We start from the raw sequence: 26756 nt of genomic DNA, 5'->3' as shown, positions 1-26756 counted from the left end.
TTAAATGGCTAACTGCTAAGGTCCTGTTTTTGTTGGCTATTGCCTCTGCTAGATGGGTGTCAGACTTAGGAGCTTTGTCCTGTCATCCTTCATGATATTTCATTGTGACCATGCAGTTCTGAGGATTTGCCCAAGTTATTCACCTAAGGTGGTGTCTTCTTTTCACCTTAATCAAGAGATTGTGGTTCCGGCCTTCAACTCTTCTGGAATGTTATCCAAGGAAAAATCTTTGGATGTGGTACGGGCTTTCTTACATACATGGACAGGACTGCCTCTATCAGGAGGTCAGATACCCTGTTTGTATTGTTTGGTTTCCACAAACGTGGTTGGCCTGCGGATAAGCAAACATTGGCCAGATGGATTAGAATGGTGATTGCACAAGCCTGTGCGCAGACTGGTCATCCAGTTCCTGCTGCTATCAAAACTCACTCTACTCGGTCTGTTGGACCCTCTTGGGTGGCCCGCCATGGTGCGTCCGATGAACAATTGTGCAAGGTGGCTACATATTCCTCAGGTATTATGCCTTTGATACTTCCACCTCCCATGATGCTTCCTTTGGACGTTGGGTTCATGTACCCGCTACAGTGCATCCCCTCCCATGAGGAACTGCTTTAGGACATCCCCGATGTAATTTCCTGTGGAATACCAGTGTACCCCGCTGCAGAAAATGAGATTTATGGTAGACTTACCATTGTTAAATCTCTTTCTGCGAGTTACACTGGTTTCCACAGGGAGCCCACCCAGATGCACTTAGCTTCTTTGGGTTTGTTTGGCATTAGCAACTAGTCCCTTCTCCTGTCATGAGAATGTGGTTCTATGTAACTAACATCTACCATCTTTCTTACCTGCTACTACATTGGACTGGTTAACGAAACTAAGATCCAATGCCTGAAGGCGGGGCTATAGAGAAGGTGGTGCAATGCATCCTGGGAACAGTCAAAGCTTTAGCCTGTTTGTGCCTCGGATAAAGATCCAACTCTACACCCCAATGTTATTCCTTGTGGAAACCAGTGTACCTTGCAGAAAGAAATTAACAATGGTAAGTCTACCATAAATCTCCTTTTGCAACTAAGTTACATTTTTGTTGCACTAGAATTTACAAATAAATTAATTACCTCACTGAACTCACAGGCTTTTAATGGTGACAATGTTCCGCTTAGTCAATGGTGGATGCCGGCGTCCCGGCTAAGTTCAGACACAGAACACTGATTACCGTAGCATGGATGCTTTAATAGTTATCCCTGCACACTTGTAGTGATCCTTCCACTGTGATCAAGTCCCCGTTTCTCTTCTCCCGGTGGTGAGGCTATCACCGCCCCAGGCAGGTAACAGTACTGGTAAGCATTTAGTTCTATTTGTTTAGCTGCAGGATGTTTGTCGCTGCCAGTGCAGACCACAGTGCTGGGTTAGTTTCAGTCACTTACAGCAGCGTATCTCCCTGTGCTGGTGATGCAGTAGAGGTAAGCCAGTGAGTGATAGTGTCAACGTGTTTCATCGCACAATGCACTGGTACTGTCTCAAGACTGCAGACTCCTTGGACCTTTACTCTTCTAAACCTGTGGTTCCTCATTACTTAATTCCAGCAGTATCAACTGATGAGTCTCCATACGTATGTTATCCACATTAATGGATTTCAAAACTAATAAGACTAATAAAACATTCATATAAAATACTCATGGAAATACTATACCAATATAATAAAAAAATATATCTACTTAAGTAAAAGTCTCCCAACTATAACAAATGACCTCATTAATTGCTTGCTAGCACCTTTCAATTTATATTCACAAACAGTGTTATTTCCTCTGTGATTTCCAAGAGCTCTTTATTCAAGGTCCCAATATAATATATGCTAGTCTATATACATCCTATATTAACACACATATATGAAAAATCTCTTTGGAATTTAACATTATAAATATAAGAACACATACCTACATATATGTGTAATAATTAAAGTCCTCCATTTAGAATGATAATTTTCCACATAAATAACCCTTGTAAGTAACAATCTGCCAGATTGGGTTTTACATCCACAGAAAAAACTACTAGTTTTTTCAAAGGATATTTTCAACTATTTCACATGATTTTCCCCCTCCTTAGTTTTCCCCACCCTCAAATAAATCCCCAGTTTGTATATTTAACCTATTATTATGGTTTAGTGGGATAAAAGTATAGAACAACCTGTACCTTTTCCAATATCGTCTTCATCCTATATCCATATCAAACATAATAAGTTACATTGGGTCTCATAGGAGATGGCACGTACTTAGGGGGTCATTCCAAGTTTTTCGCTTTCAAGCTGCTTTTAGCAGCTTTGCACACGCTAAGCCACCGCCTACTGGGTGTGAATCTTAGCTTCTCAAAATTGCGAACGAAAGATTCGCAATATTGCGAAAAGACTTCTCTGTGCAGTTTCTGAGTAGCTCGAGACTTACTCTGCCAGTGCGATCAGTTCAGTGCTTGTCGTTCCTGGTTTGACGTCACAAATACACCCAGCGTTCGGCCAGACACTCCTCCGTTTCTCCAGCCACTCCTGCGTTTTTCCCAGAAACGGTAGCGTTTTTTCACACACTCCCATAAAACGGCCAGTTTCCGCCCAGAAACACCCACTTCCTGTCAATCACATTACGATCACCAGAACCAAGAAAAAACCTTGTAATGCCGTGAGTAAAATACCTAACTGCATAGCAAATTTACTTGGCGCAGTCGCAGTGCGAACATTGCGCATGCGCAGTTAGCGGAAAAACGCTGCAATGCGAAGAAAATTACAGAGCGAACAACTCGGAATGACCCCCTTAATTAACCATCTAACCATGTATAATCCAATGCCTCATTGAGGCCTTTAGGAGTGAGAGTCTCTAGTTTAAAAATCTAAGATGATTCACCTATACAGAGCTGTCTAAACTTATTACCTCTCCTTTTTGTGTTATATTTTTCTACTGCCAGAATTCTCTGAACCTGCTCTTAATAGTTCCAGTGGTTTTCCCTACATATTGTAGGAGCAGGGACCCTGGAGAACATACACACAGTAACTATATTCACATTTCATAAATTGTTTAAATTTAAATGTTTCCCCAGTCACACTGGATTTATACTAGTTGATTTATTTACCATAAATTCGTAGGTTAAGCAGAATTATTGCATTGATAGCTACATAAAAATTTATGTGCTAGCAAATTACCTGGACCTCCTTCCTCTATACCAATCTGAGTTTTCAACATACTTGGGTCTAAAATAACATTCTTCAATATAGGATCCTAATCCAATAATGTGAAGTTATCACCAACAATCTTTCTGATTTTCCATAATTTGATGTTATATTTAGATGAAAATATAATATTTTCAGATACCAACCTATTTATTATTGGCTACTTCATGTCAACAGATAAATTCCCCGTCTTCATGTTTCTCAAGCTCTCTCCTTCCACTGTAGTATTAGCTGTTATTTCTACATAATTTCCTAGCATAATCTCTCACATTATTAAGGAGTTTATCCAGATATCCTCTACCCTCGAAATGTACCAGCATTATCCCTATTTGGGAAAAAAGTCCTCATCATAAGCACAATTTCGCCTTAGGTGCACTATTTATTTTTTGGAATATTCCTTATCCATGGTCTATGATGACTGCTAGTATAATGTAGATAGGTAGAGGCACACATGGGCATCATATAATCTATAGAAAATTTATACCATCCCTGGCAGAGAAAGCAACATCCAGAAAGACTACAGTGTCAAAACAAAATGTGTGAGTAAATTGCAAATTAAAATCATTAGTGTTTAAATAATTAACAAATTCCAGTGCCCTGTGTTGACCCCCATTCCAAATTATAAAGAAACCATCTATAAAATGGCCATAGAGGGACAGATCATCTCTATATGGACCACTCCATATAAATTGTTCCTCGAAGTGGCCCATACAGAGATTTGCAAAACTTGGTGCAAATCTGGTTCCCATGGCCGTCCCCAGTGTCTGTAAATAATGTGTCATTAAACAAAAAATAATTATGTGTTAATATACATAATATTGCATCATTTACAATGTCACGTCTCTCTCTTGTTATATTCATGCACCATTTAAATAATATTTTATCATCTTAATTCCTACTTCATGTGGAATATTTGTAGATAGGGCTTGGATGTCGAGTGTAAAATATGCCCAACCCTCCATCAAACAAATTTCAGAGACTTTCTGCAGAATATGCTTGGTGTTTTTAATGTGAGACTTTAGATTGGTGATGTGGCTCTGCAAGTGGGCATCTACAAATTGTGATAATTTAGAAGTGAGGAACCCAATTCCAGAAATAATTGGATGCCCAGGCGGTGCACTAAGTTATTTGTGAATTTTAGACAAATGATAATAAAATGGGAGTGATAGGATGGGGACACACTAAAAAATGTACTTCTTCCTCTGCTATTGCATCCTCTGCTCTGGGCTAAAATAGTAAGCCATTATATTCAATTTGATAAGGGAAGGTAGGATCACTGGATAACTGTACATAGTGAGCACTGTTATGTAGCTGCCTTTCTACTACTACAATATAGTTCATGCGATCTTGTATAATGATTCCCCCCACTCCCTTATCAGCTGGTTTGATGACCAGCGAATTTATATTTTTCCTTTCACTTAGTGCCTGTCTCTATTGTTTAGATAAATTCTGCTTAAATGCTAGTGGACAGTCAATGCCAGATTAAGGTTCACATGGGCCTGCAGCTGAAATTTATGACAGGCCTAATGTGTGCTGCCGCAGCGGATGTGGCTAGTGATGTGGGGGCATGACCAGTGGTGTGGGGGTGTGGCCTGCTTCATGGTTTGTATCTAGACCCTACCTTCAATTGCCCCACCCCCTACACACTTTACTTATACAGATGTAGCCATCGTCATCCATCCTGCAGCTCAGCATATTTGCAGCAATCAAGTGTTCCCACGACTAGGACGCATGTGAGCTTCTAAGTACAAGCACCCATAGGAATACATGAACAGTGTACTAAGCCGCAGCTCAGCATGGCATGTGTGCCCATGTGGCCGAGCTGCAGGATGGATGAGCGTGGCTACATCTGTATCAACAGTGTAATATGAAAGTCTACAAACAAACAAACATACTTGTTAACCTGACAAAAAAAGTAAAAATGGTGCTTAGTGATTATATGAATTTGAAACCTCTCTACTAAAGATCATATGGGTCACTAATACCCCTTTCACACCACTTGAGATGGGTCGCACCTATGATCCTGACATGGGAGCTCCCAGGTTATGCCCTGCCTCAGGCACCCCGCTGCTGCTGTTTGCCATCCGGCATATTGCTGGGTTTGTGATGTCAGCGGTGACGCGGTGGGGGAGGCACATGGAGATCACATGATTTCCAAGCACCTCCCGTACAAACACACACATTAAATGGGAAACCGGGTCGCATCAACCCGGCTCCCATTCACACCGCACAGTGAGCCGGGTTGAACATGAGGTCAACCCTGCTCACTACCAGTACCGGCAATACCATCTGTATTTTTCCCTTTCAGACCACACATGAACACGGGTTACGCGCGCTGATGTGCCAATAACCGTGTTCATAGCTGGTGGTCTGAAAGGGGTAGAAGCAATATCATGAATGTGACATCTCTATATACAGCACTGTATATAAAAAAGAGAGCCCTAACCTTATTAATAGCTACACAAAGACGATACTAGAGCTAGAACCGATAGTGAGAATTTTTTTTTTTTTTTTAAAGCCACTATGTACAAAACTACATGTCACCACTTTGTCATGTGGTATCTTGGTGGTGTCATCTGGTAACATGAATCCATTACCCCATCTTTCCTCAATTCATAATCAAACACCCATTAGCACATTCATCCACCCACCATATAAGCTCCCACAAAGCTCCCCTCACACAGTACTACCCAAACTACATTCAAACTGCACCCATACTACTCTCACACAGCGGAACCCTTACTATGTCACACAGCACCCACACTATGCTCACACAGCATCACCCATACTACACTCACACAGCGGCACCCATACTACACTCACACAGCTTCACCCATACTACTCTCACACAGCTTCACCCATACTACTCTCACACAGCATCACTCATACTACTCTCACACAGCATCACCCATACTACACTCACACAGCGGAACCCTTACTATGTCACACAGCACCCACACTATGCTCACACAGCATCACCCATACTACTCTCACACAGCTTCACCCTTACAACTCTCAAACAGCTGCACCCATACTATGTCACACATCAACCATACTACACTCATACAGCAGCACTCATACTACTCTCACAGCACCCATACTCTGCTCATATAGCACCCATAAAACACACCACCCATACTACACTCACACAGCGGCACCCATACTATTTCACACAGTGGCACCCACACTACACTCACAAAGCGGCAACCACACTACACTCACACAGCGGCATCCACACTACACTCAAAGAGCATCATCTATACTACACTCACACAGAAGCACCCATACCACACTCACACAGAAGCACCCATACTACTTTTAAAGCAGCACCCATACTACTCTCACACAGCAGCACCAATACTATGTCACACAGCGGCACCCATACTACACTCACACAGCGGCACCCATACTATTTCACACAGTGGCACTCACACTAAGCGCACAAAGCAGCACCCATACTACTATCACACACTGGCACCCACACTACGCTCACAAAGCGGCAACCACACTACGCTCACAGAGCATCACCTATACTACACTCACACAGCATCACCCATACTACACTCACACAGCGGAACCCTTACTATGTCACACAGCACCCACACTATGCTCACACAGCATCACCCATACTACTCTCAAACAGCTGCACCCATACTATGTCACACATCAACCATACTACACTCATACAGCAGCACTCATACTACTCTCACAGCACCCATACTCTGCTCATATAGCACCCATAAAACATTTACACAGCAGCACCCATACTACGTCACACACCACCCATACTGCACTCACACATCGGCACCCATACTACTTAACACAGTGGCAACCATACTACACTCACACATCAGCACCCATACTACGCTCACACAGCAGCACCCATACTACTCTCACAGAGTGGCACCCACACTACGCTCACACAGCGGCACCCATACTACTCTCACAGAGTGGCACCCACACTACGTTCACACAGCGGCACCCACGCTATGCCACGCTATGCTCACACAGCGGCAATCACACTACGCTCACAGAGCATCACCCATACTACTCTCAAACAGCGGCGCGCATACTACACTCACACAGAAGCACCCGTACTACTCTCAAACAGCAGCACCAATAATATGTCACACAGCGGCGCCTATACTATGCTCACAAAGCAGAACACATACTACGCTCACACAGTGGCGCCTATACTACGTCTTATAGCACCCATATTACGCTTACACATTGGAACCCATACTACTTAACACAGTGGCACCCATACTGCAGTCACACATCGGAACCCATACTACTTAACACAGTGCACCCATACTACACTCACACAGCAGTACCCATACTATGTCACACACCACCCATACTACACTTACACAGCAGCACCCAAACTTTGTCACACACCACCCATACTACACTCACACAGCGGCACCCATACTATTTCACACAGTGGCACCCACACTACACTCACAAAGCGGCAACCACACTACACTCACACAGCGGCATCCACACTACACTCAAAGAGCATCATCTATACTACACTCACACAGAAGCACCCATACCACACTCACACAGAAGCACCCATACTACTCTCAAAGCAGCACCCATACTACTCTCACACAGCAGCACCAATACTATGTCACACAGCGGCACCCATACTACACTCACACAGCGGCACCCATACTATTTCACACAGTGGCACTCACACTAAGCGCACAAAGCAGCACCCATACTACTATCACACACTGGCACCCACACTACGCTCACAAAGCGGCAACCACACTACGCTCACACAGCGGCGTCCACACTACGCTCACAGGGCATCACCTATACTACACTCACACAGAAGCACCCATACTACACTCACACAGAAGCACCCATACTACTCTCACAGCAGCACCCATACTACTCTCACACAGCAGCACCAATACTATGTCACACAGCGGCACCCATACTACACTCACACAGCGGCACCCATACTACTCTCACAGAGTGGCACCCACACTACGCTCACACAGAGGCACCCATACTACTCTCACAGAGTGGCACCCACACTACGCTCACACAGTGGCACCCACGCTATGCCACGCTATGCTCACACAGCGGCAATCACACAACGCTCACAGAGCATCACCCATACTACTCTCAAACAGCGGCGCGCATACTGCACTCACACAGAAGCACCCGTACTACTCTCAAACAGCAGCACCAATAATATGTCACACAGCGGCGCCTATGCTATGCTCACAAAGCAGAACACATACTACGCTCACACAGTGGCGCCTATACTACGTCTCATAGCACCCATATTACGCTTACACATTGGAACCCATACTACTTAACACAGTGGCACCCATACTGCAGTCACACATCGGAACCCATACTACTTAACACAGTGCACCCATACTACACTCACACAGCAGTACCCATACTATGTCACACACCACCCATACTACACTTACACAGCAGCACCCATACTTTGTCACACACCACCCATACTACACTCACACAGCGGCACCCATACTATTTCACACAGTGGCACCCACACTACACTCACAAAGCGGCAACCACACTACACTCACACAGCGGCATCCACACTACGCTCACAGAGCATCATCTAAACTACACTTACACAGAAGCACCCATACCACACTCACACAGAAGCACCCATACTACTCTCACAGCAGCACCCATACAACTCTCACACAGCAGCACCAATACTATGTCACACAGCGGCACCCATACTACACTCACACAGCGGCACCCATACTATTTCACAAAGTGGCACTCACACTAAGCGCACATAGCAGCACCCATACTACTCTCACACACTGGCACCCACACTACGCTCACAAAGCGGCAACCACACTACGCTCACAGAGCATCACCTATACTACACTCACACAGAAGCACCCATACTACACTCACACAGAAGCACCCATACTACTCTCACAGCAGCACCCATACTACTCTCACACAGCAGCACCAATACTATGTCACACAGCGGCACCCATACTATGCTCACACAGCAGCACCCATACTACGCTCACACAGTGGTTCCCAAGCTACCCTCAAAGCAGCACCCCTAATACTATCAAACAGCAGTACCCATACTACGTCACACAGCACCCATAATAGGATCACACAGCGAGACACGTACTACGCTCACACAGCAGCACCCATATTATGCTCACACAGTGGCACCCAAGCTAACCTCACAGTGGTACCCATACTACTTTCACACAGCAGCACCCATAACACTCTAAAACTGCAGTACCCATACTACTCTCACACAGCAGCACCCATACTACACTCACACAGCACCCATAATACTCTTACACATCGGCACCCATACTATGCTCACACAGCGGCACCCATACTATGCTCACACAGCAGCACCCATAAAACTCTCAAACAGCAGCACCCATACTACATCACACGGTGGCACCCATACTATGCTCACACAGCGGCACCCATACTACGCTCACACAGCGGCACCCACACTACACTCACACAGCAGCACCCATACAATACTCACACAGCAACACCCATACTACGCTCACACAGCTGCACCCATACTATGCTCACACAGCAGCACCCATACTACTCTCACACAGCAGCACCCATACTACTTCACACAGCAGCACCCATACTACTTCACACAGCAGCACCCATACTACTCTCACACAGCAGCACCCATAGCACTTCACACAGCAGCACCCATACTACGATCACACACAGGCACCCATACTACATCACACACCACCCATACTACGCTCACACAGTGGCACCCATACTACTTCACACAGTGGCACCCATACTATTCTCACACAGCTGCACCAATACTACTTAACACAGTGGCACCCATACTACATTCACACAGTAGCACCCATAAAACTCTCAAACAGCAGCACTCATACTACATCACACAGCGGCACCCATACTACGCTCACACAACGGCACCCATACTATGCTCACATAGCGTCACCCATACTACACTCACACAGCAGCACCCATAATACTCTCACACAGCAGCACCTATACTACTTCACACAGCAGCACCCATAATTCACTCACACAGCAGCACCCATACTACTCTCACACAGCGGCACCCATACTACTTCACACATTGGCACCCATACTACACTCACACAGCAGCACCCATAATACACTCACATAGTGGCACCCATACTACTCGCACACAGCAGCACCCATACTATTTCACACAGCAGAACCCATACTACACTCACACAGCAGCACCCACATTATGCTTACACAGAGGCACCCATACTATTTCACACAGTGGCACCCATACTATTCTCACACAGCAGCACCAATACTACTTAACACAGTGGCACCCATACTACACTCACACAGCAGCACCCATACTATGTCACACACCACCCATACTACACTCACAGAGCGGCATCCATACTACTTCACACAGTGGCACCCATACTATTCTCACACAGCTGAACGCATACTACTCTCACACAGTTGCACCCACACTACGCCCACACAGCAGCACCCACACTATGCTCACACAGCTGCACCCATACTACGCTCACACAGCTGCACCCATACTATTCTCAAGCAGCAGCATCCATACAACATCACATAGCGACACCCATACTACTCTCAGACAGTGGCACTAATACTACGCTGACACAGCGGCATTCATACTTTGCTCACACAGTGGCACCCATAAAACATCACACAGCGGCACCCATCCTACTCTCTCACAGCAGCACCCATACTATGCTCACACAGCAGCAACCATACTATATCCACACAGCAGCACCCATAATATGCTCACATACCGGCACCTATACTACACTCACACAGCAGCACCCATACTACTCTCATACAGTGGCACCCATAATATGCTCACACAGCAGCACCCATACTACTCTCATACAGTGGCACCCATAATATGCTCACACAGCAGCACCCATACTACTCTTACACAGTGGCACCCATACTAACTAGGGTATTCAATTATCCGCAAATTCGCTGCAATTTTTCGGCCGAAAATTTTTCGCGGCAATCGGCCGAAAATTGCCCGCGAAAACGCTCCGTTTTTCAATTTTCCGCAAATTCGCGGCAATTTTTAGCCCGAAATTTTTTTGCGGCAATCGGCCGAAAATTGCCGCGAAAACGCTCCATTTTTCGACCTATTCAATTCCGACCGGGTTTCACGTGAAAATTCTTGCAGTGAAAAGTGCAGGTGAAAATGGGGAAATCAGCCTGTACCCCAAAAAATGCTTAACTAACATAGGAAAACAGAAGAGAAGTGTGTTAGAGATCACATTAGAGAGTTTTTGGGGACTTAAATTGTGTGAAATGGCGGTTATATGCATTTTTTTAAAAATGCAAAAAAATGATAGAAAGCAAGCTTTTTTGAGCAAAATAAATGCTCTCATTAAATTTGGGGTACATGAAAATGGGTATAAGTATATATTTGGGTCATTTTAGGGTACTTTAAAAAAAAGTGGAAACAGACCGATTACTCCCATCTGCAAGCCTAAAAAACACCTGTCCCACTCATAAAGCACCCCAATATACCTGTCCCATACCTTGAACCCCAATTTCCATCACTTTTTAATTTTTCACCCCAAAAATGACATGTCATTATTGGCCAATTAAAAATAATTAAAAACTTCAACGTGCCTAATTAGTCATAAAGGGGGGTGTCCCAGGAGTTCTGTACCAAATCCAAACATTTTTACCTTAAAATAGTGACTTTTCCCATCTTTTCACCTGCTTCAGAGAAGGTGAAGTGAAATTAGTGAAAACATGATCCCCGATAAATTTTCCAGGATAATTGAATAGGCTGTAATTGCATTTCACGTGAAAAGTCCGTTTTTTCACCCGAAAACCGGACTTTTCACGTGAAAAGTCCGTTATCACTGCTAATTGAATATGGCCCTAAGTCACACAGCAGCAACCATACTATGGTCACACAGCGCCACCCATACTTTGCTCACACAGCGGCACCCATACTACTCTTACACAGCAGCACCCATACTCCTCTCACACGGCAGCACCCATACTATGCTTACACAGCGGTATCTATACTACTCTTACACAGCACCCATACTACACTCACACAGCAGCACCCATACTATGCTCACATGGCTGCACCCATACTGCTCTCACACAGCAGCACCCATACTACATCACACAGCACCCATACTACTCTTACACAGAGGCACCCATACTACTTCACACAGTGGCACCCATACTACACTCACACAGCAGCACCCATACTATGCTCACACAGCGGTACCCACACTACGCTCACACAGCAGCACCCATACTACTTAACACAGTGGCACCCATACTACACTCGCACAGCAGCACCCATACTACTCTCACCAAGTTGCACCCACACTACGCCCACACAGTGGCACCCACACTACGCTCACACAGCGGCACCCACACTAGGCTCACACAGTGGCACCCATACTACTCTCACACGGTGGCACTAATACTACACTCACACAGTGGCACACATACTGTGCTCACACAGCGGCACCCATAAAACATCACACAGCGGCACCCATCCTACTCTCTCACAGCAGCACCCATACTATGTCCACACAGCAGCACCCATAATATGCTCACATACCGGCACCTATACTACACTCACACAGCAGCACCCATACTATGTCCACACAGCAGCACCCATAATATGCTCACATACCGGCACCTATACTACTCTTACACAGCAGCACCCATACTACTCTCATACAGTGGCACCCATACTATGCTCACAGAGCAGCACCAATACTACACTCACACAGCAGCACCCATACTACTCTCATACAGTGGCACCCATACTGTGCTCACACAGCAGCACCCATACTACTCTCACACAGTGGCACCCATACTAAGTCACACAGCAGCAATCATCCTATGGTCACACAGCGGCACCCATACTTTGCTCACACAGCGGCACCCATACTACTCTTACACAGCAGCACCCATACTCCTCTCACACGGCAGCACCCATTCTATGCTAACACAGCGGTACCTATACTACTCTTACACAGCACCCATACTACACTCACACAGCGGCACCCATACTATGCTCACATGGCTGCACCCATACTACTCTCACACAGCAGCAACCATACTACTTTTACACTGCAGCACCCATACTTCTCTTACCCAGCGGCACCCATACTACTCTCACACAGTGGCACCCATACTACGCTCACACAGCGGCACCCATACTACACTTACACAGCACCCATACTACGCTCCCATACTATGCTCACACAGCGGCACCCATACTACTCTTACACAGCACCCATACTACGCTTACACAGCAGCACCCATACTACTCTCACACAGTGGCACACATACTACTCTCACACAGCAGCACCCATACTACTCTCGCACAGTGGCAACCCTACTACACTCGCATATCGGCAACCCATACTATGCTCACACAGCGGCACCCATACTACTCTTACACAGCAGCACCCATACTCCTCTCACACGGCAGCACCCATTCTATGCTAACACAGCGGTACCTATACTACTCTTACACAGCACCAATACTACACTCACACAGCGGCACCCATACTATGCTCACATGGCTGCACCCATACTACTCTCACACAGCAGCAACCATACTACTTTTACACTGCAGCACCCATACTTCTCTTACCCAGCGGCACCCATACTACTCTTACACAGTGGCACCCATACTACGCTCACACAGCGGCACCCATACTACACTTACACAGCACCCATACTACGCTCCCATACTATGCTCACACAGCGGCACCCATACTACTCTTACACAGCACCCATACTACTCTTACACAGCACCCATACTACGCTTACACAGCAGCACCCATACTACTCTCACACAGTGGCACACATACTACTCTCACACAGCAGCACCCATACTACTCTCGCACAGTGGCACACATACTACTCTCACACAGCAGCACCCATACTACTCTCGCACAGTGGCACCCCTACTACACTCGCATATCGGCACCCACACTATGCTCACACAGCGGCACACATACTACACAGCACCCAAACTATGCACACACAGTGGCTCCCATACTACAGAGCACCCATACTACACAGCACCCATACTATGCTCACAGTCCCCATTAACTTCCCCCCACCTAGCACTCAGTAACCCAACAATTTCTACATCCCAATTCCCATTATCACATTCACCCCATACACCTCACACCCTCATACAAACATACACCTCACACCCCCATACAAACACACACCCCACACCCCCATACACACACTTCATCCCCCCCAACACACACAACTCACAGACACACCCTTATTCAGTAACTTTTTGCGCCTCACAGGAGCTCCTGGCCCATCTGGTGCTTCAGTGCAATGGAAAGCTGATGCAATGCAAGATCATTGAAATTCTGTTCTTCTAACACTGCAAGGTCTTGTGATAATCCTACTCAGCCCTTACATTATACAATAATTAAGGAGACAACATTTACAAAATAAAGGAAAATAAATCTGTACAACAAATGTGCATCTTGTAAATAATCCCAAAATGTGGAAAATTAATAGATCAAAATTAAGGTTGACTAATTGGAGCCTTTAATTTGAGTCCATAATATGAAATAATTGAGAAGAACCTCTCTCTAATGCTGGGTACACAGTGCACACTAGAATATATATCTACTAGAGATGAGCAGGTTCAGACAGGGCACCCCTGGAATTATATGGCAGACATATATACATAGATGTGTTTGGAAAATCTAATTTTCTCTGGCAGTTGTAGGATATGTTGCCATGTCACGTTCCACTGGATTATGATTCTGTCTCTTCTGAGTCTTGAGTCTGGCTGACTTTGGCCACAAATGTGGTCTCTTCCCACTTTATTGGAAAACACTTTGTCAAACTTGGAATTTCCATTTCTACCTTTGCGGCTATATATTTTCACAAATCTGGTTGTGATGTTGAAGCTTGTTTCATATTCTGTACTAGGCTTTTATTTAAACTTTAAACCTAGGATCAAGTACAGCAGAACCCCTGGAATTATTCGGCAGTGCCTCAGGACTTATACAGCAGATAGCCAGCACACCTATATTTTTACAGCATACAGGACTGGGCTACGGTAATCTATTATTTTTGCAGCCCCCCTATATTTTTACAACATACAGGACAGGGACACAGCGTTACTTTATGTTTACAGTGCACGACAGGAACACAGCATTCCTTTATTTTTACAGCACTCAACAGGGAGACAGCATTCCTTTATTTTTACTGCACCGCTATATTTTTACAGAATACAGGACAGGGCCATGGTGTTCCTTTATATCTATAGCACCCCTATATTTTTACAGCATACAGGACAGGGCCGCAGTGTTCCTTTATTTTTACAGCACCCCTGTATTTTTACATCATACAGGAAAGAGCCTGAGCACCCCAGAATTTTTGCAGCACTCCTGTATTTTTACAGCATATAGGACAGGGCCACAGAACCCCTGTATTTTTACAGCACCCCTGTATTGTTACAGCATACAAGACAGGGCCACAGCACCCCTATATTTTTACAGCATACAGAACAGGGACACAGCACCCCTGTATATTTATGGTACTCGACAGGGCCACAATGCCCCTTTATTTTTACAGCACACAGAACATATTCCCTGTAGAGCACAGGACTGCAACACCCCTTTACAGCATCCCAAACAGCACAGGACACACCAGAACAGCAACCCTGTACAGCACAGGACAGCAGCAAAACTAACAGCACAGTATAGCAGCACAGAACACCACACCAGAACAGCACAGGACAGCAGCACCTCTAACAACACAGTACACCAGCACAGGACACCACCCCAGAAGAGCACAGGACAGCAGGACCTCTGTACACCACCACCCACAGACAGACGTCTGCCTCCCTCACTCTCCAAGTCCAAAGTAAAAATAGCAGCGACATGCGGCTCCTTATATGGAATCCAAAACCCATGAGAATCCAAAAGAGGGATGATGACATTTTGCCTTGTTCTGGTATCCAAGTGTAGCGGGAAGTCCCAAGCTGGACTCAGATCCGGGCTCTGATCCAGAAGTCTGGGGGGTTTGGATCTCGGAGAGCCGAACCCGCTCATTCCTAGTCTTAACAAACATAACTGAGTTTAAAAATGTTCACTATCCGCAACTTCTATGACTTTATTAATCAAGGTTTCATCAACATTTTTTACTTCGGGATTTTCCACCACTTGTATCTTCCATAATGTATCTTGTAGACCTGAGCATAGCCATGTAGAGATTCCCCTGCTTGTTGTTTCCTCACATCAAATTTCATTTTTACAACAGAAATTGTACTACTATCGAAGGTATCTGCTAATCTCTGCAGAATTTGATCGATAATCTATTGTTCTTCTTGTGGCCATGAATTAACTTCTCGTAATGCAGATCCCTTTAGTTGTCCAATTAGAATCATCACTTGCTGACCACCCATTAAGGGGTAGAGATGAAACATACTTGTCACGATCCGGGTAACTAGACGCCGTTTCTTACCGGTTAGGTGCCTTCTGAGGTTGGCTCATTTAGCCAGGGCCGGGCTGTAGTTATGTTTTGCCTGCAGCGCTGGTTTTAGCGGGCTTCCTCAGTGTTTGCACTTGTGGTGGTGCGGCGCCCTCAGTCCTGTCGCGGCTGTCACTGCCGCGCCTGTGTTCTCTGGCTGGATGTGTGTCCTCCGTGTGCTCCGGCCACCGCTTCCATCCCTGTGGCTGCTGGGCGCGTGGACTTCTGCTGTTGCAGCCTCCGCCGCCATTATTGTCTCACACATGAGTTCTAAGGTGGTCATTCCGAGTTGTTCGCTCGCAAGCTGCTTTTAGCAGCTTTGCACACGCTAAGCCGCCGCCTACTGGGAGTGAATCTTAGCTTATCAAAATTGCGAACGAAAGATTAGCAAAATTGCGAAAAGACACTTCTTAGCAGTTTCTGAGTATCTTCAAACTTACTCGGCATCTGCGATCAGTTCAGTGCTTGTCGTTCCTGGTTTGATGTCATAAACACACCCAGCGTTCGCCCAGACACTCCTCCGTTTCTCCAGCCACTCCCGCGTTTTTCCCAGAAACGGAGGCGTTTTTTCACACACTCCCATAAAACGGCCAGTTTCCGCCCAGAAACACCCACTTCCTGTCAATCACACTACGATCACCAGAACGAAGAAAAAACCTCGTAATGCCGTGAGTAAAATACCTAACTGCATAGCAAATTTACTTGGCGCAGTCGCAGTGCGAACATTGCGCATGCGCAGTTAGCGGAAAATCGTTGCGATGCAAAGAAAAATACTGAGCGAACAACTCGGAATGACCCCTAAAGTTCCTATTTCCCCTTCTGCATTTAGTCTATGGGCGCAGCCATGATAGATTTGGAACACATGTTATCATTTCACCTATTCACAGTGCTGACAGACCCAGAGCCTAATTGTCCACCAATCCCTACTCACCTGCAGGTATAAATATCCTGTCTCAGCACCTAGAGGGTTGTCAGTGCTTCAATTGTCTCCAGCGTTTCCATTGTGCAGTCCTCTGTGGATTCTCTTGTAGACTCTTTCTGCATTAGCCTGACTCTCTGGTGGTTTCCCTCTGCGGTGCTATTCCAGTCTCCTGTGTTTATGTCCTTCGGTGCAACCTGCCTCCATTGTTCCTGCACCCAGCATTAACTAAATTACATGCTCCGGCTTCCCAGCAGCCACTTCCCAGTAGTTTACAGTGTTCCTACGAACCCCAGCTTCACCTACAGTTTCCAGCGAACCCCAGCTTCATCTACCGTTTTCCAGCGAACCCCAGCTTCATCTACAGTTATCCCCGACCCTTATTATAATTTTCAGTTTCACCTGCGATCCCCAGCTTCACTTACAACTTCACTCATTATTCCCAACAGCACATTATACCTCACTTGGGCTCCCAGGCATTATACTGTACTTTTTATTTACAGTCTGGATTCTGGTTTTTACCAGTCGTTCTCTATATTAGTTTTGTGACTTTTTGTTGATATGCACCTTATATGACTTTTTATTTAGTAAAACCCATGAAAGACATTTCCAGTTGTCGTGGTCACACCTTTGGGCATTCATTGCTACTGACTAGTGCATGTCTAGGAGTTTACTCACACCTCCCAAATTCCAGTATCCGTCAGCCCCTACAATTGAGGCTTCCAGATACCGTCACAGGCCCTCAGTTGTGACAGTAAGCACTGACCTAATGGATCCGGTCGGAGATCAAGTCCAAGGGACTAGGCCGATGCAAGAACTGGCAGCCCGTCTCGAACATCAGGAGGCTTCAGAAGACCATGTGATCCGATGTCTCCAGGATCTCTCCTCCCGACTGGATGAGATTCAAGCTACCCTCCTTGGGTCAGGGGCATCCAGTATGCTGACAGTAGTACCTCCGGTGGTATCCCCACCCACCATACCCATTTCTCCTCCACGTCTCCACTTGCCAACACCTGCCAAATATGATGGATCCCCAAAAGCCTGCAGGGGTTTCCTAAACCAGTGCGAGATCCACTTTGAGTTGCAACCCAGCAGTTTTCCTACAGACCGCACTAAAGTTGCATACATCATTTCCCTACTCAGTGGCCCCACTCTCGACTGGGCATCACCCCTATGGGAAAGATCAGATACCCTGCTGTCATCCTACTCTGACTTCGTGGCAACTTTTAGACAAATGTTTGAAGAGCCAGGTCGAGTGTCTTCAGCTTCTTCTGAGATCCTTCGGCTGCGTCAGGGGACACGAACTGTCGGCCAATATTTAGTACAATTCCAGGCGTTGGCGTCTGAAGTCTCCTGGAATGAGGAAGCCCTCTATGCAGTGTTCTGCCAAGGCCTGTCCGAACGTATCAAAGATGAGCTCACCACAAGAGACTTACCCTCAAAATTAAATGAGCTCATATCGCTCTGCACTAAAGATGACCTACGGTTCAATGAAAGGGCGATGGAGCAAGGCAGGTCAACAGTTAATAAGACTCGTTCTGCTCCTCCTCCTCGTCAGCCATCTCTGTCTAGTGACGAACCTATGCAGATAGGTCATTCACGACTGTCTCCAGCAGAGCACAGAAGACGTTTATCCAACCGCCTTTGCTTATACTGTGTTGCACCTTTCCATCTCATTAACGCCTGTCCTGAGCGTTCAGGAAACTCCAAATTCTTGCCCGCCAGGGAGAGGGCTGGCTAGGATTAATGTATTCCTCTCTGTCTTCTAGTGACTGCAACCTCTCAGTTTCTCTTCAGCTGGCTCAGTGTACAAAGAATCTCATTGCCTTATTGGATTCTGGAGCAGCCGGAAACTTTATTACTGAGAAGTTCATTAGGCAGAGGTCTGTACCCACTGTTGGACTATTATCTACTATCTCTTTAACTGCCGTGGATTGCAGTAGGATTCCTGATGCGGTGATTACCTCCAAGACCACACCTATCTGTCTGAAGGTAAGGGTTCTGCACACAGAGTTGATTTCCCTCTTGGTAATCCCAAGGGCCACTCATCCTGTGGTTCTAGGCCTCCCATGGCTTCACCTGCATAATCCTCAAGTCGATTGGAAGACGACCCATATTCTAGCATAGGGTCCTTCCTGTTCCAAGACATGTCAACAAAAAGTGCTTCCAGTTTGCAAGTCCTCCTCTAAGTCTCCTGATGTTCCACCTTCTCCATATCAGGACTTTACCGATGTTTTTAGCAAATCTTCAGTGGATATCTTTCCTCCTCATAGAGAATGGGACTGTCCTATCGATCTCATTCCAGGGAAAACTCCTCCTCGTGGATGCACATATCCTTTGTCGTTGCCTGAGACCCACTCCATGGAGGAGTATATCAAGGGAAATCTGGCTAAAGGATTCATTCGGCCCTCATCCTCTCCAGCCAGTGCAGGCTTCTTCTTCGTAAAGAAGAACGATGGCAGCCTGTGGTCTTGTATTGACTACCGGGGTCTGAATGACATCACAGTGAAAAATCGGTACCCTCTGCCACTCATCACTGACCTGTTTGACCGTGTTAGTGGAGCCACTATCTTCACTAAGTTAGATCTGAGGGGTGCTTATAATCTCATCTGAATCCGAAAGGGTGACGAGTGGAAGACCGCTTTTAACACCCGTGACGGACATTATGAGTACCTCATCATGCCTTTCAGACTCAGCAATGCTCCAGCAGTATTTCAACACTTTGTGAATGAAATCTTCAGAGACATCCTTTATCGTCATGTTGTGGTTTATCTCGATGATATCCTTATCTTTGCAAATGATTTAGAGGAACATCGGTTCTGGGTGAAAGAGGTCTTGTCCCGTCTCCGAACCAATTACCTGTATTGCAAACTGGAAAAGTGCATCTTTGAAGTTAAATCCAGTCCGTTCTTGGGGTATATCGTATCTGGTTCCGGCCTGGAGATGGACCCCGAGAAGCTTCAAGCGATCCAAGAGTTGCCGATTCCTGTAACTCTCAAGGGCATCCAGAGATTCCTAGGGGTTGCCAATTACTACAGGAAATGTATTCAAGACTTTTCCACCGTTGTAGCGCCTATTACAGCTCTAACCAAAAAAGGTGTCAATCCTTCCAAATGGCCAGAAGAAGCCGTCCAAGCCTTTCTTTTGTTGAAAAGAAGATTAATCTCTGCTCTGGTTTTGAAACAGCCTGATACCAGCTTGCCCTTCATCCTTGAGGTGGACGACTCTTCTGTTGGAGTGGGCGCAGTATTGTCTCAAAGAGCTAACGATAGTCATCTACACCCTTGTTTCTTCTTTTCACGAAAGTTCTCTCCTTCTGAGCGTAACTACGCCATTGGCGACCAAGAACTTTTGGCGATCAAGCTCGCTTTGGAAGAATAGAGGTACTTATTAGAGGGAGCTTCTCATACCATCACCATTATGACGGATCACAAGAACCTCCTATATCTTAATGGCGCTCAGTGACTTAACCACTGCCAAGCCAGGTGGGAACTTTTCTTTTCTAGATTTGACTTCAAGTTGCAGTTTTGTCCAGGGTCACAGAATTTCAAGGCTGATGCCCTTTACCGCTCCTGGGAGCAAGAAAATGAATCTGAGTCTACTGACAAGAATTATATTATTAATCCAGTGGCTTTCTCCGCCGTGAGGATGGACTCTATGCCCCCGCCAGGGAAAAGTTTAGTGAAATCGGTCCTCAGAAGGAAGCTCTTGCATTGGGCACATTCCTCTCGCTTTGCCAGACACACTGGCATACGCAAGACCTTAGAATTAATTTCCAGATCATACTGGTGGCCGTCCCTAAAAAAGGACATTGCTGAATTTGTGGCCTCCTGCCCAAAATGTGCCCAGCACAAAGTACCCCGCCAGTCACCCGCTGGGCAACTGGTTCCTTTGTCTGTTCCTCGTCGTCCGTGGACTCATCTCTCGATGGATTTCATCATGGATCTTCCTGTGAGTAACAAATTTAACACCATCTTGGTGGTAGTTGACCGGTTTACCAAGATGGCTCATTTCATTCCTCTCACCGGTCTTCCGTCAGCTCCCAAGTTGGCACAAGTTTTCATTCAAGAGATATTCAGGTTACATGGTCTCCCTGTGGAGATAATCTCTGATAGAGGTGTTCAGTTTGTGGCCAAGTTCTGGCGAAGTCTTTGTCAAGCACTCCAAGTCAAGCTGAAATTCTCTACAGCCTATCACCCTCAGACCAATGGGCAAACTGAGAGGGTGAATCAGGACTTGGAGGCCTTCCTCCGTCTTTATGTATCCTCTTCCCAGGACGATTGGGCTCAACTCCTTCCATGGGCCGAATTCTGCCATAATAATCAGTATCATTCTTCATATTCATCCACGCCATTCTTCACCAATGATGGGTTCCACCCGTAAGTACCTGAGTTCCAGCAACATCGGTGCCTGCAGCTGACATCACAATCAGTTTTCAAATAACTGGAAGAATGTTTGTGCAGCCCTTTAAAAATCGTCATCCAGGTACAAGAGATTCGTGGATAGGAAGCGTAGGGCGATCCTTGCCCTTAAAGTTGGTGACCGTGTCTGGCTGTCTACGAAAAATCTATGACTGAGGGTTCCAAGTATGAAATTCACTCCCCGTTATATCGGAACTTTCCTGATTGAGCAAGTCGTCAACCCAGTGGTCTACAAACTGCAGTTACCTCCGTTCTTGAAAGTTCCTAAGACATTCCATGTTTACCTTCTCAAGCCAGTAATTCTGAGTTGCTTTCATTTAGCGCTTTTCTCTGCTCCCAAAGTCCAGACTCAACGCGGAGTTGAGTATGAAGTCGCCAAGATCCTGGATTCCTGTAGTGGATATGGCCATCTCCAGTATCTAATATATTGGAAGGGCTATGATCCTGAAAAGGGTTCCTGGACCAAATCTTCTGATGTCCATGCTCCCAAATTGATCCAGGAATTCCATTCCAGATTCCCACGAAAAACAAAGAAGTGTCCAGGGGCCGCTCTTAAAGGGGGGTGATGTCACGATCCGGGTAACTAGATGCCATTTCTTACCGGTTAGGTGCCTCCTGAGGTTGGCTCAGTGAGCCGGAGCCAGGCTGTAGTTATGTTTTGCCTGCAGCGCTGGTTTTAGCAGGCCTCCTCAGTGTTTGCACTTGCGGTTGTGCGGCGCTCTCAGTCCTGTCGTGGCTGTCACTGCCGCGCCTGTGGTCTCTGGCTGGATGTGCGTCCTCCGTGTGCTCCGGCCATCGCTTCCATCCCTGTGGCTGCTGGGCGCGTGGACTTCTGCTGTTGGGGCCTCCGCCGCCATTATTGTCTCACACATGGGTTCTAAGTTCCTATTTCCCCTTCTGCATTTCATCTATGGGCGCAGCCATGATAGATTTGGAACACATGTTATCATTTCACCTATTCACAGTGCTGACAGAACCAGAGCCTAATTGTCCACCAATCCCTACTCACCCGCAGGTATAAATATCCTGTCTCAGCACCTAGGGGGTTGTCAGTGCTTCAATTGTCTCCAGCATTTCCATTGTGCAGTCCTCCACTCCCATAAAACGGCCTGTTTCCGCCCAGAAACACCCACTTCCTGTCAATCACACTACGATCACCAGAACGAAGAAAAAACCTTGTAATGCCGTGAGTAAAATACCTAACTGCATAGCAAATTTACTTGGCGCAGTCGCAGTGCGAACATTGCGCATGCGCAGTTAGCGGAAAATCGTTGCGATGCAAAGAAAAATACTGAGCGAACAACTCGGAATGACCCCCAAAGTTCCTATTTCCACTTCTGCATTTAGTCTATGGGCGCAGCCATGATAGATTTGGAACACATGTTATCATTTCACCTATTCACAGTGCTGACAGAATCAGAGCCTAATTGTCCACCAATCCCTACTCACCCGCAGGTATAAATATCCTGTCTCAGCACCTAGGGGGTTGTCAGTGCTTCAATTGTCTCCAGCATTTCCATTGTGCAGTCCTCTGTGGATTGTCTTGTGGACTCTTTCTGCATTAGCCTGACTCCCTGGTGGTTTCCCTCTGTGGTGCTATTCCAGTCTCCTGTGTTTATGTCCTTCGGTGCAACCTGCCTCCATTGTTCCTGCACCCAGCATTAACTAAATTACATGCTCCGGCTTCTCAGCAGCCACTTAACCAGTCGTTCTCTATATTACCTCATGTGATTTTTTTGTTGCTTTGCACCTTATATGACTTTTTATTTAATAAAACCCGTGAAAGACATTTCCAGTTGTCATGGTCACACCTTCGGGCATTCATTGCTACTGTCTAGTGCATGTCTAGGAGTTTACTCACACCTCCCAAATTCCGGTATCCATCAGCCCCTACAACTGAGGCTTCCAGATACCATCACAGGCCCTAAGTTGTGACAATACTTTTCAACTTGTTCTTGAACTCAGAGAGTTGCCGTCAGAATCTAGATCATCTCCTGTGTAGATTGGGAGCCATAGGGCCCCAAAGTAATAGAGTAGCATTATAGGATTCAGTTGAGGCATCAAGGGAATGTCTTGTCTTTAACTGTTAGCTGAATCCCCAGAGGTAGAACTAAGGTTAGATGCACCTCCTGCCAGCTGCTGGTCCTGTGACATGTCTGATATTAAATGTTCTTAACACTAGTTACTGGATCCTGTTGCTTGTGACGCCAAATTTGAATTATCACACTCAGGTAGGTACTAGAGGTAGCTGTTGGAAGGTAAGTATGCTTTTATAAGTTGCAGGTAAGTACTCAGTCTCTATAGAAGTACCTTGGCCAGTATTAACTAAGATTCCGAGTTTGTCCGATTTGTGTGTTTTTTTCTAAGTCCCAATCCGGGAATTCACTAAACACAAATCTCGGCAGTGTTTTGACTATTCGTAATGGTTTGAATGACAACGTTCACAAATACGAATGAATAGACAATCAGTCAAAAGCGGCTGTTATTACATATAATACGGGAATTCACTATTCATTCGTATTTGGGTGTTAGTCTCTGAGTGCTCAAATGCGGTCGTATTTTTTTGCGATTCGTAAAAAAAAGCGGCAAAAAAATAGACCTGCTTTTTTCAGTCGTGTTTACATGTGTTGCAAATAAAAAATCACTCACACCTGAATTAGGATGCCTATAAAAGGATGTTAGGCCCATTTCAATACACCTACACTCAGAAATGGCAGCAGGACTGTGGGCCAGTGATCTTTTGTGTGCTGTGGGATTCCTCAGACTCAGACATCAGCCTGTAAGAAACCAGGGCCAAGAAACTGAACATGGTCAGCAGGTTGTACAGGTTCCGCGGAGGCTGCGCAGACCTCGTTTTTTTAGGGGGCGTTTAACTTGAACGCATTGTCCGATGATAAGGTCATACAGATGTTCCGTCTAAATCGTAACAACATTTTTCGTCTGTATGACCTTGTCAAACTGGGCCTAGACCATGAGACAGCATGCTCTCGCTCTGTCTCAGGCCTGCACAAACTCCTGGCTGTGTAGCACTTTATGGCTACTGGCAGCTTTCAGGCTGTGTCTGGGGATGTCATAGGAATCTCACAGCCCTCATTTTCCAGAATATTAACACAGGTGATGTATAGCTTACTACCTCTTCTGTTTTGTGTTTGTTTTAATTTCTCGGTGGCTAGTTCTGTCCTAAAATCTCATGTTTATTGTTCTTTAAAACATACACACAGGTGTTGGCTGTTTTGCAGCCCCACATCGAGGCCTCAATCTGCTTCCCTACCCAGGAGTCTCAGTGGCATGCCATCAGGGTAGATTTCTATGAGCTGGCTGGCATGCCCAATGTGCTTGGAGCCATATATTGCACACACATTCAGCTGAGACCACCTAGGGGCAGGCAGCACATATATACAAACCGCCATTTTGAACACTTCACAAATGTGCAGGTGGTTTGTGATGCAAATCTCAAAATAATGAGTGTTGTTGCTGGTTACTCTGGGGGCTGCCATGACTCCTTCATCCTCAGTCAGTCATCCCATTTTGATAAGTTTGAGGACGGACAAATGCCAGATGGATGACTGCTGGGTATGTAATTTGATATGTGTAGGCCTGCGTATACTTTGTCCAAATACAGGGGGAGATGTATTAACCTGTAGAAGGCATAAGGAAGTGAGAAACCAGTGATCTGTGCAAGGTGATAAAGGCACCAGCCAATCAGCTCCAATATGTAAATGAACATTTAGGAACAGATTGTCTGCTGCCTTTATTACCTTGCACATATCACTGGTTTTTCACTTCCTTATGCCTTCTACAGGTTAATACATCTGCCCCACAGTGTGTTACTTATGTGTTTCTGTATCTTAACATGAATCACGTTACTATATCTGTCTTTTAGGTGATGGAGGATATGGCTGTTTCTCTTGGCTTCTAACTCCATTGTCCCGACCTGATACCCCTGCTGAACACAATTACAATCATGCACACAAGTCCACGCGGAATGTGATAGAAAGATGTTTTGGTGTGCTGAAATCTAGGTTTCGGTGTCTGGATAAGTCTGGTGGCCTTTTGTTGTATAGTCCCTCCAAGGTGACTCAAATTGTGTTCTGCTGCTGCTTTCTTCATAACATGTGTTTGCAACAACATCTGCCACATGTTGAGGAGGAGGAGGAGGAAGAAAGCAGCCAGCAAGCAGAGGAATTAGAGACATCTGGTGATACTTGGAGTACTGATGTAGGGAGGCAGGTTAGGCAAGAGATCATCAATCGCTATTTCTAAGGTAAGTTTGGTTTGCTTATTTCATTTGTTGTGTAATCATAAATAGATGTTTTGCCTTTTTTTCCCAAACCATTACTCAGAATGTGTCTGTCTCCTTGACACATACAAACATACCCTCGCTATATGAAAAACAAATGTCGCATGTGTATTGTGTGTATTTTTATTCTCAAAACAATAGATTATGAGTGGCATGCATTAAGTCTGGCTAAGTGATCGTAAACTTGCAGTGCTAATTTCTTACAAGCCCACATCATCCATTTAGTATTTCACTTTATCATTGTGTGTAATGTCCTAATGCACAAGTTCACAAACTCGGCCCTCAGGACCACACACAGTGCATGTTTTTCACGTAACCCAGTAGAAGCACAGGTGTATGAATTGCTCACAGATATATGTTAAAAGGTTCACA

The 26756-nt window shown here is 45.7% G+C and overlaps 1 protein-coding gene across 1 annotated transcript in view; it reads right to left on the bottom strand.

The window, feature by feature from the left end:
- LOC134965374 (nicotinamide N-methyltransferase-like) overlaps positions 1 to 26756 on the bottom strand; it is a 90263-nt gene that overhangs the window by 6045 nt on the left and 57462 nt on the right. The window contains exon 4 of the mRNA XM_063941840.1: positions 20523 to 20678. Within this exon, the coding sequence (XP_063797910.1) occupies positions 20523 to 20678 (156 nt within the window). The remainder of the gene's footprint in view (positions 1 to 20522; positions 20679 to 26756) is intronic.

The sequence above is a fragment of the Pseudophryne corroboree genome, chromosome 10, assembly GCF_028390025.1.
Source record: "Pseudophryne corroboree isolate aPseCor3 chromosome 10, aPseCor3.hap2, whole genome shotgun sequence".
Taxonomy (NCBI): domain Eukaryota; kingdom Metazoa; phylum Chordata; class Amphibia; order Anura; family Myobatrachidae; genus Pseudophryne; species Pseudophryne corroboree.
This window is presented reverse-complemented; position numbering and strand designations above follow the sequence as displayed.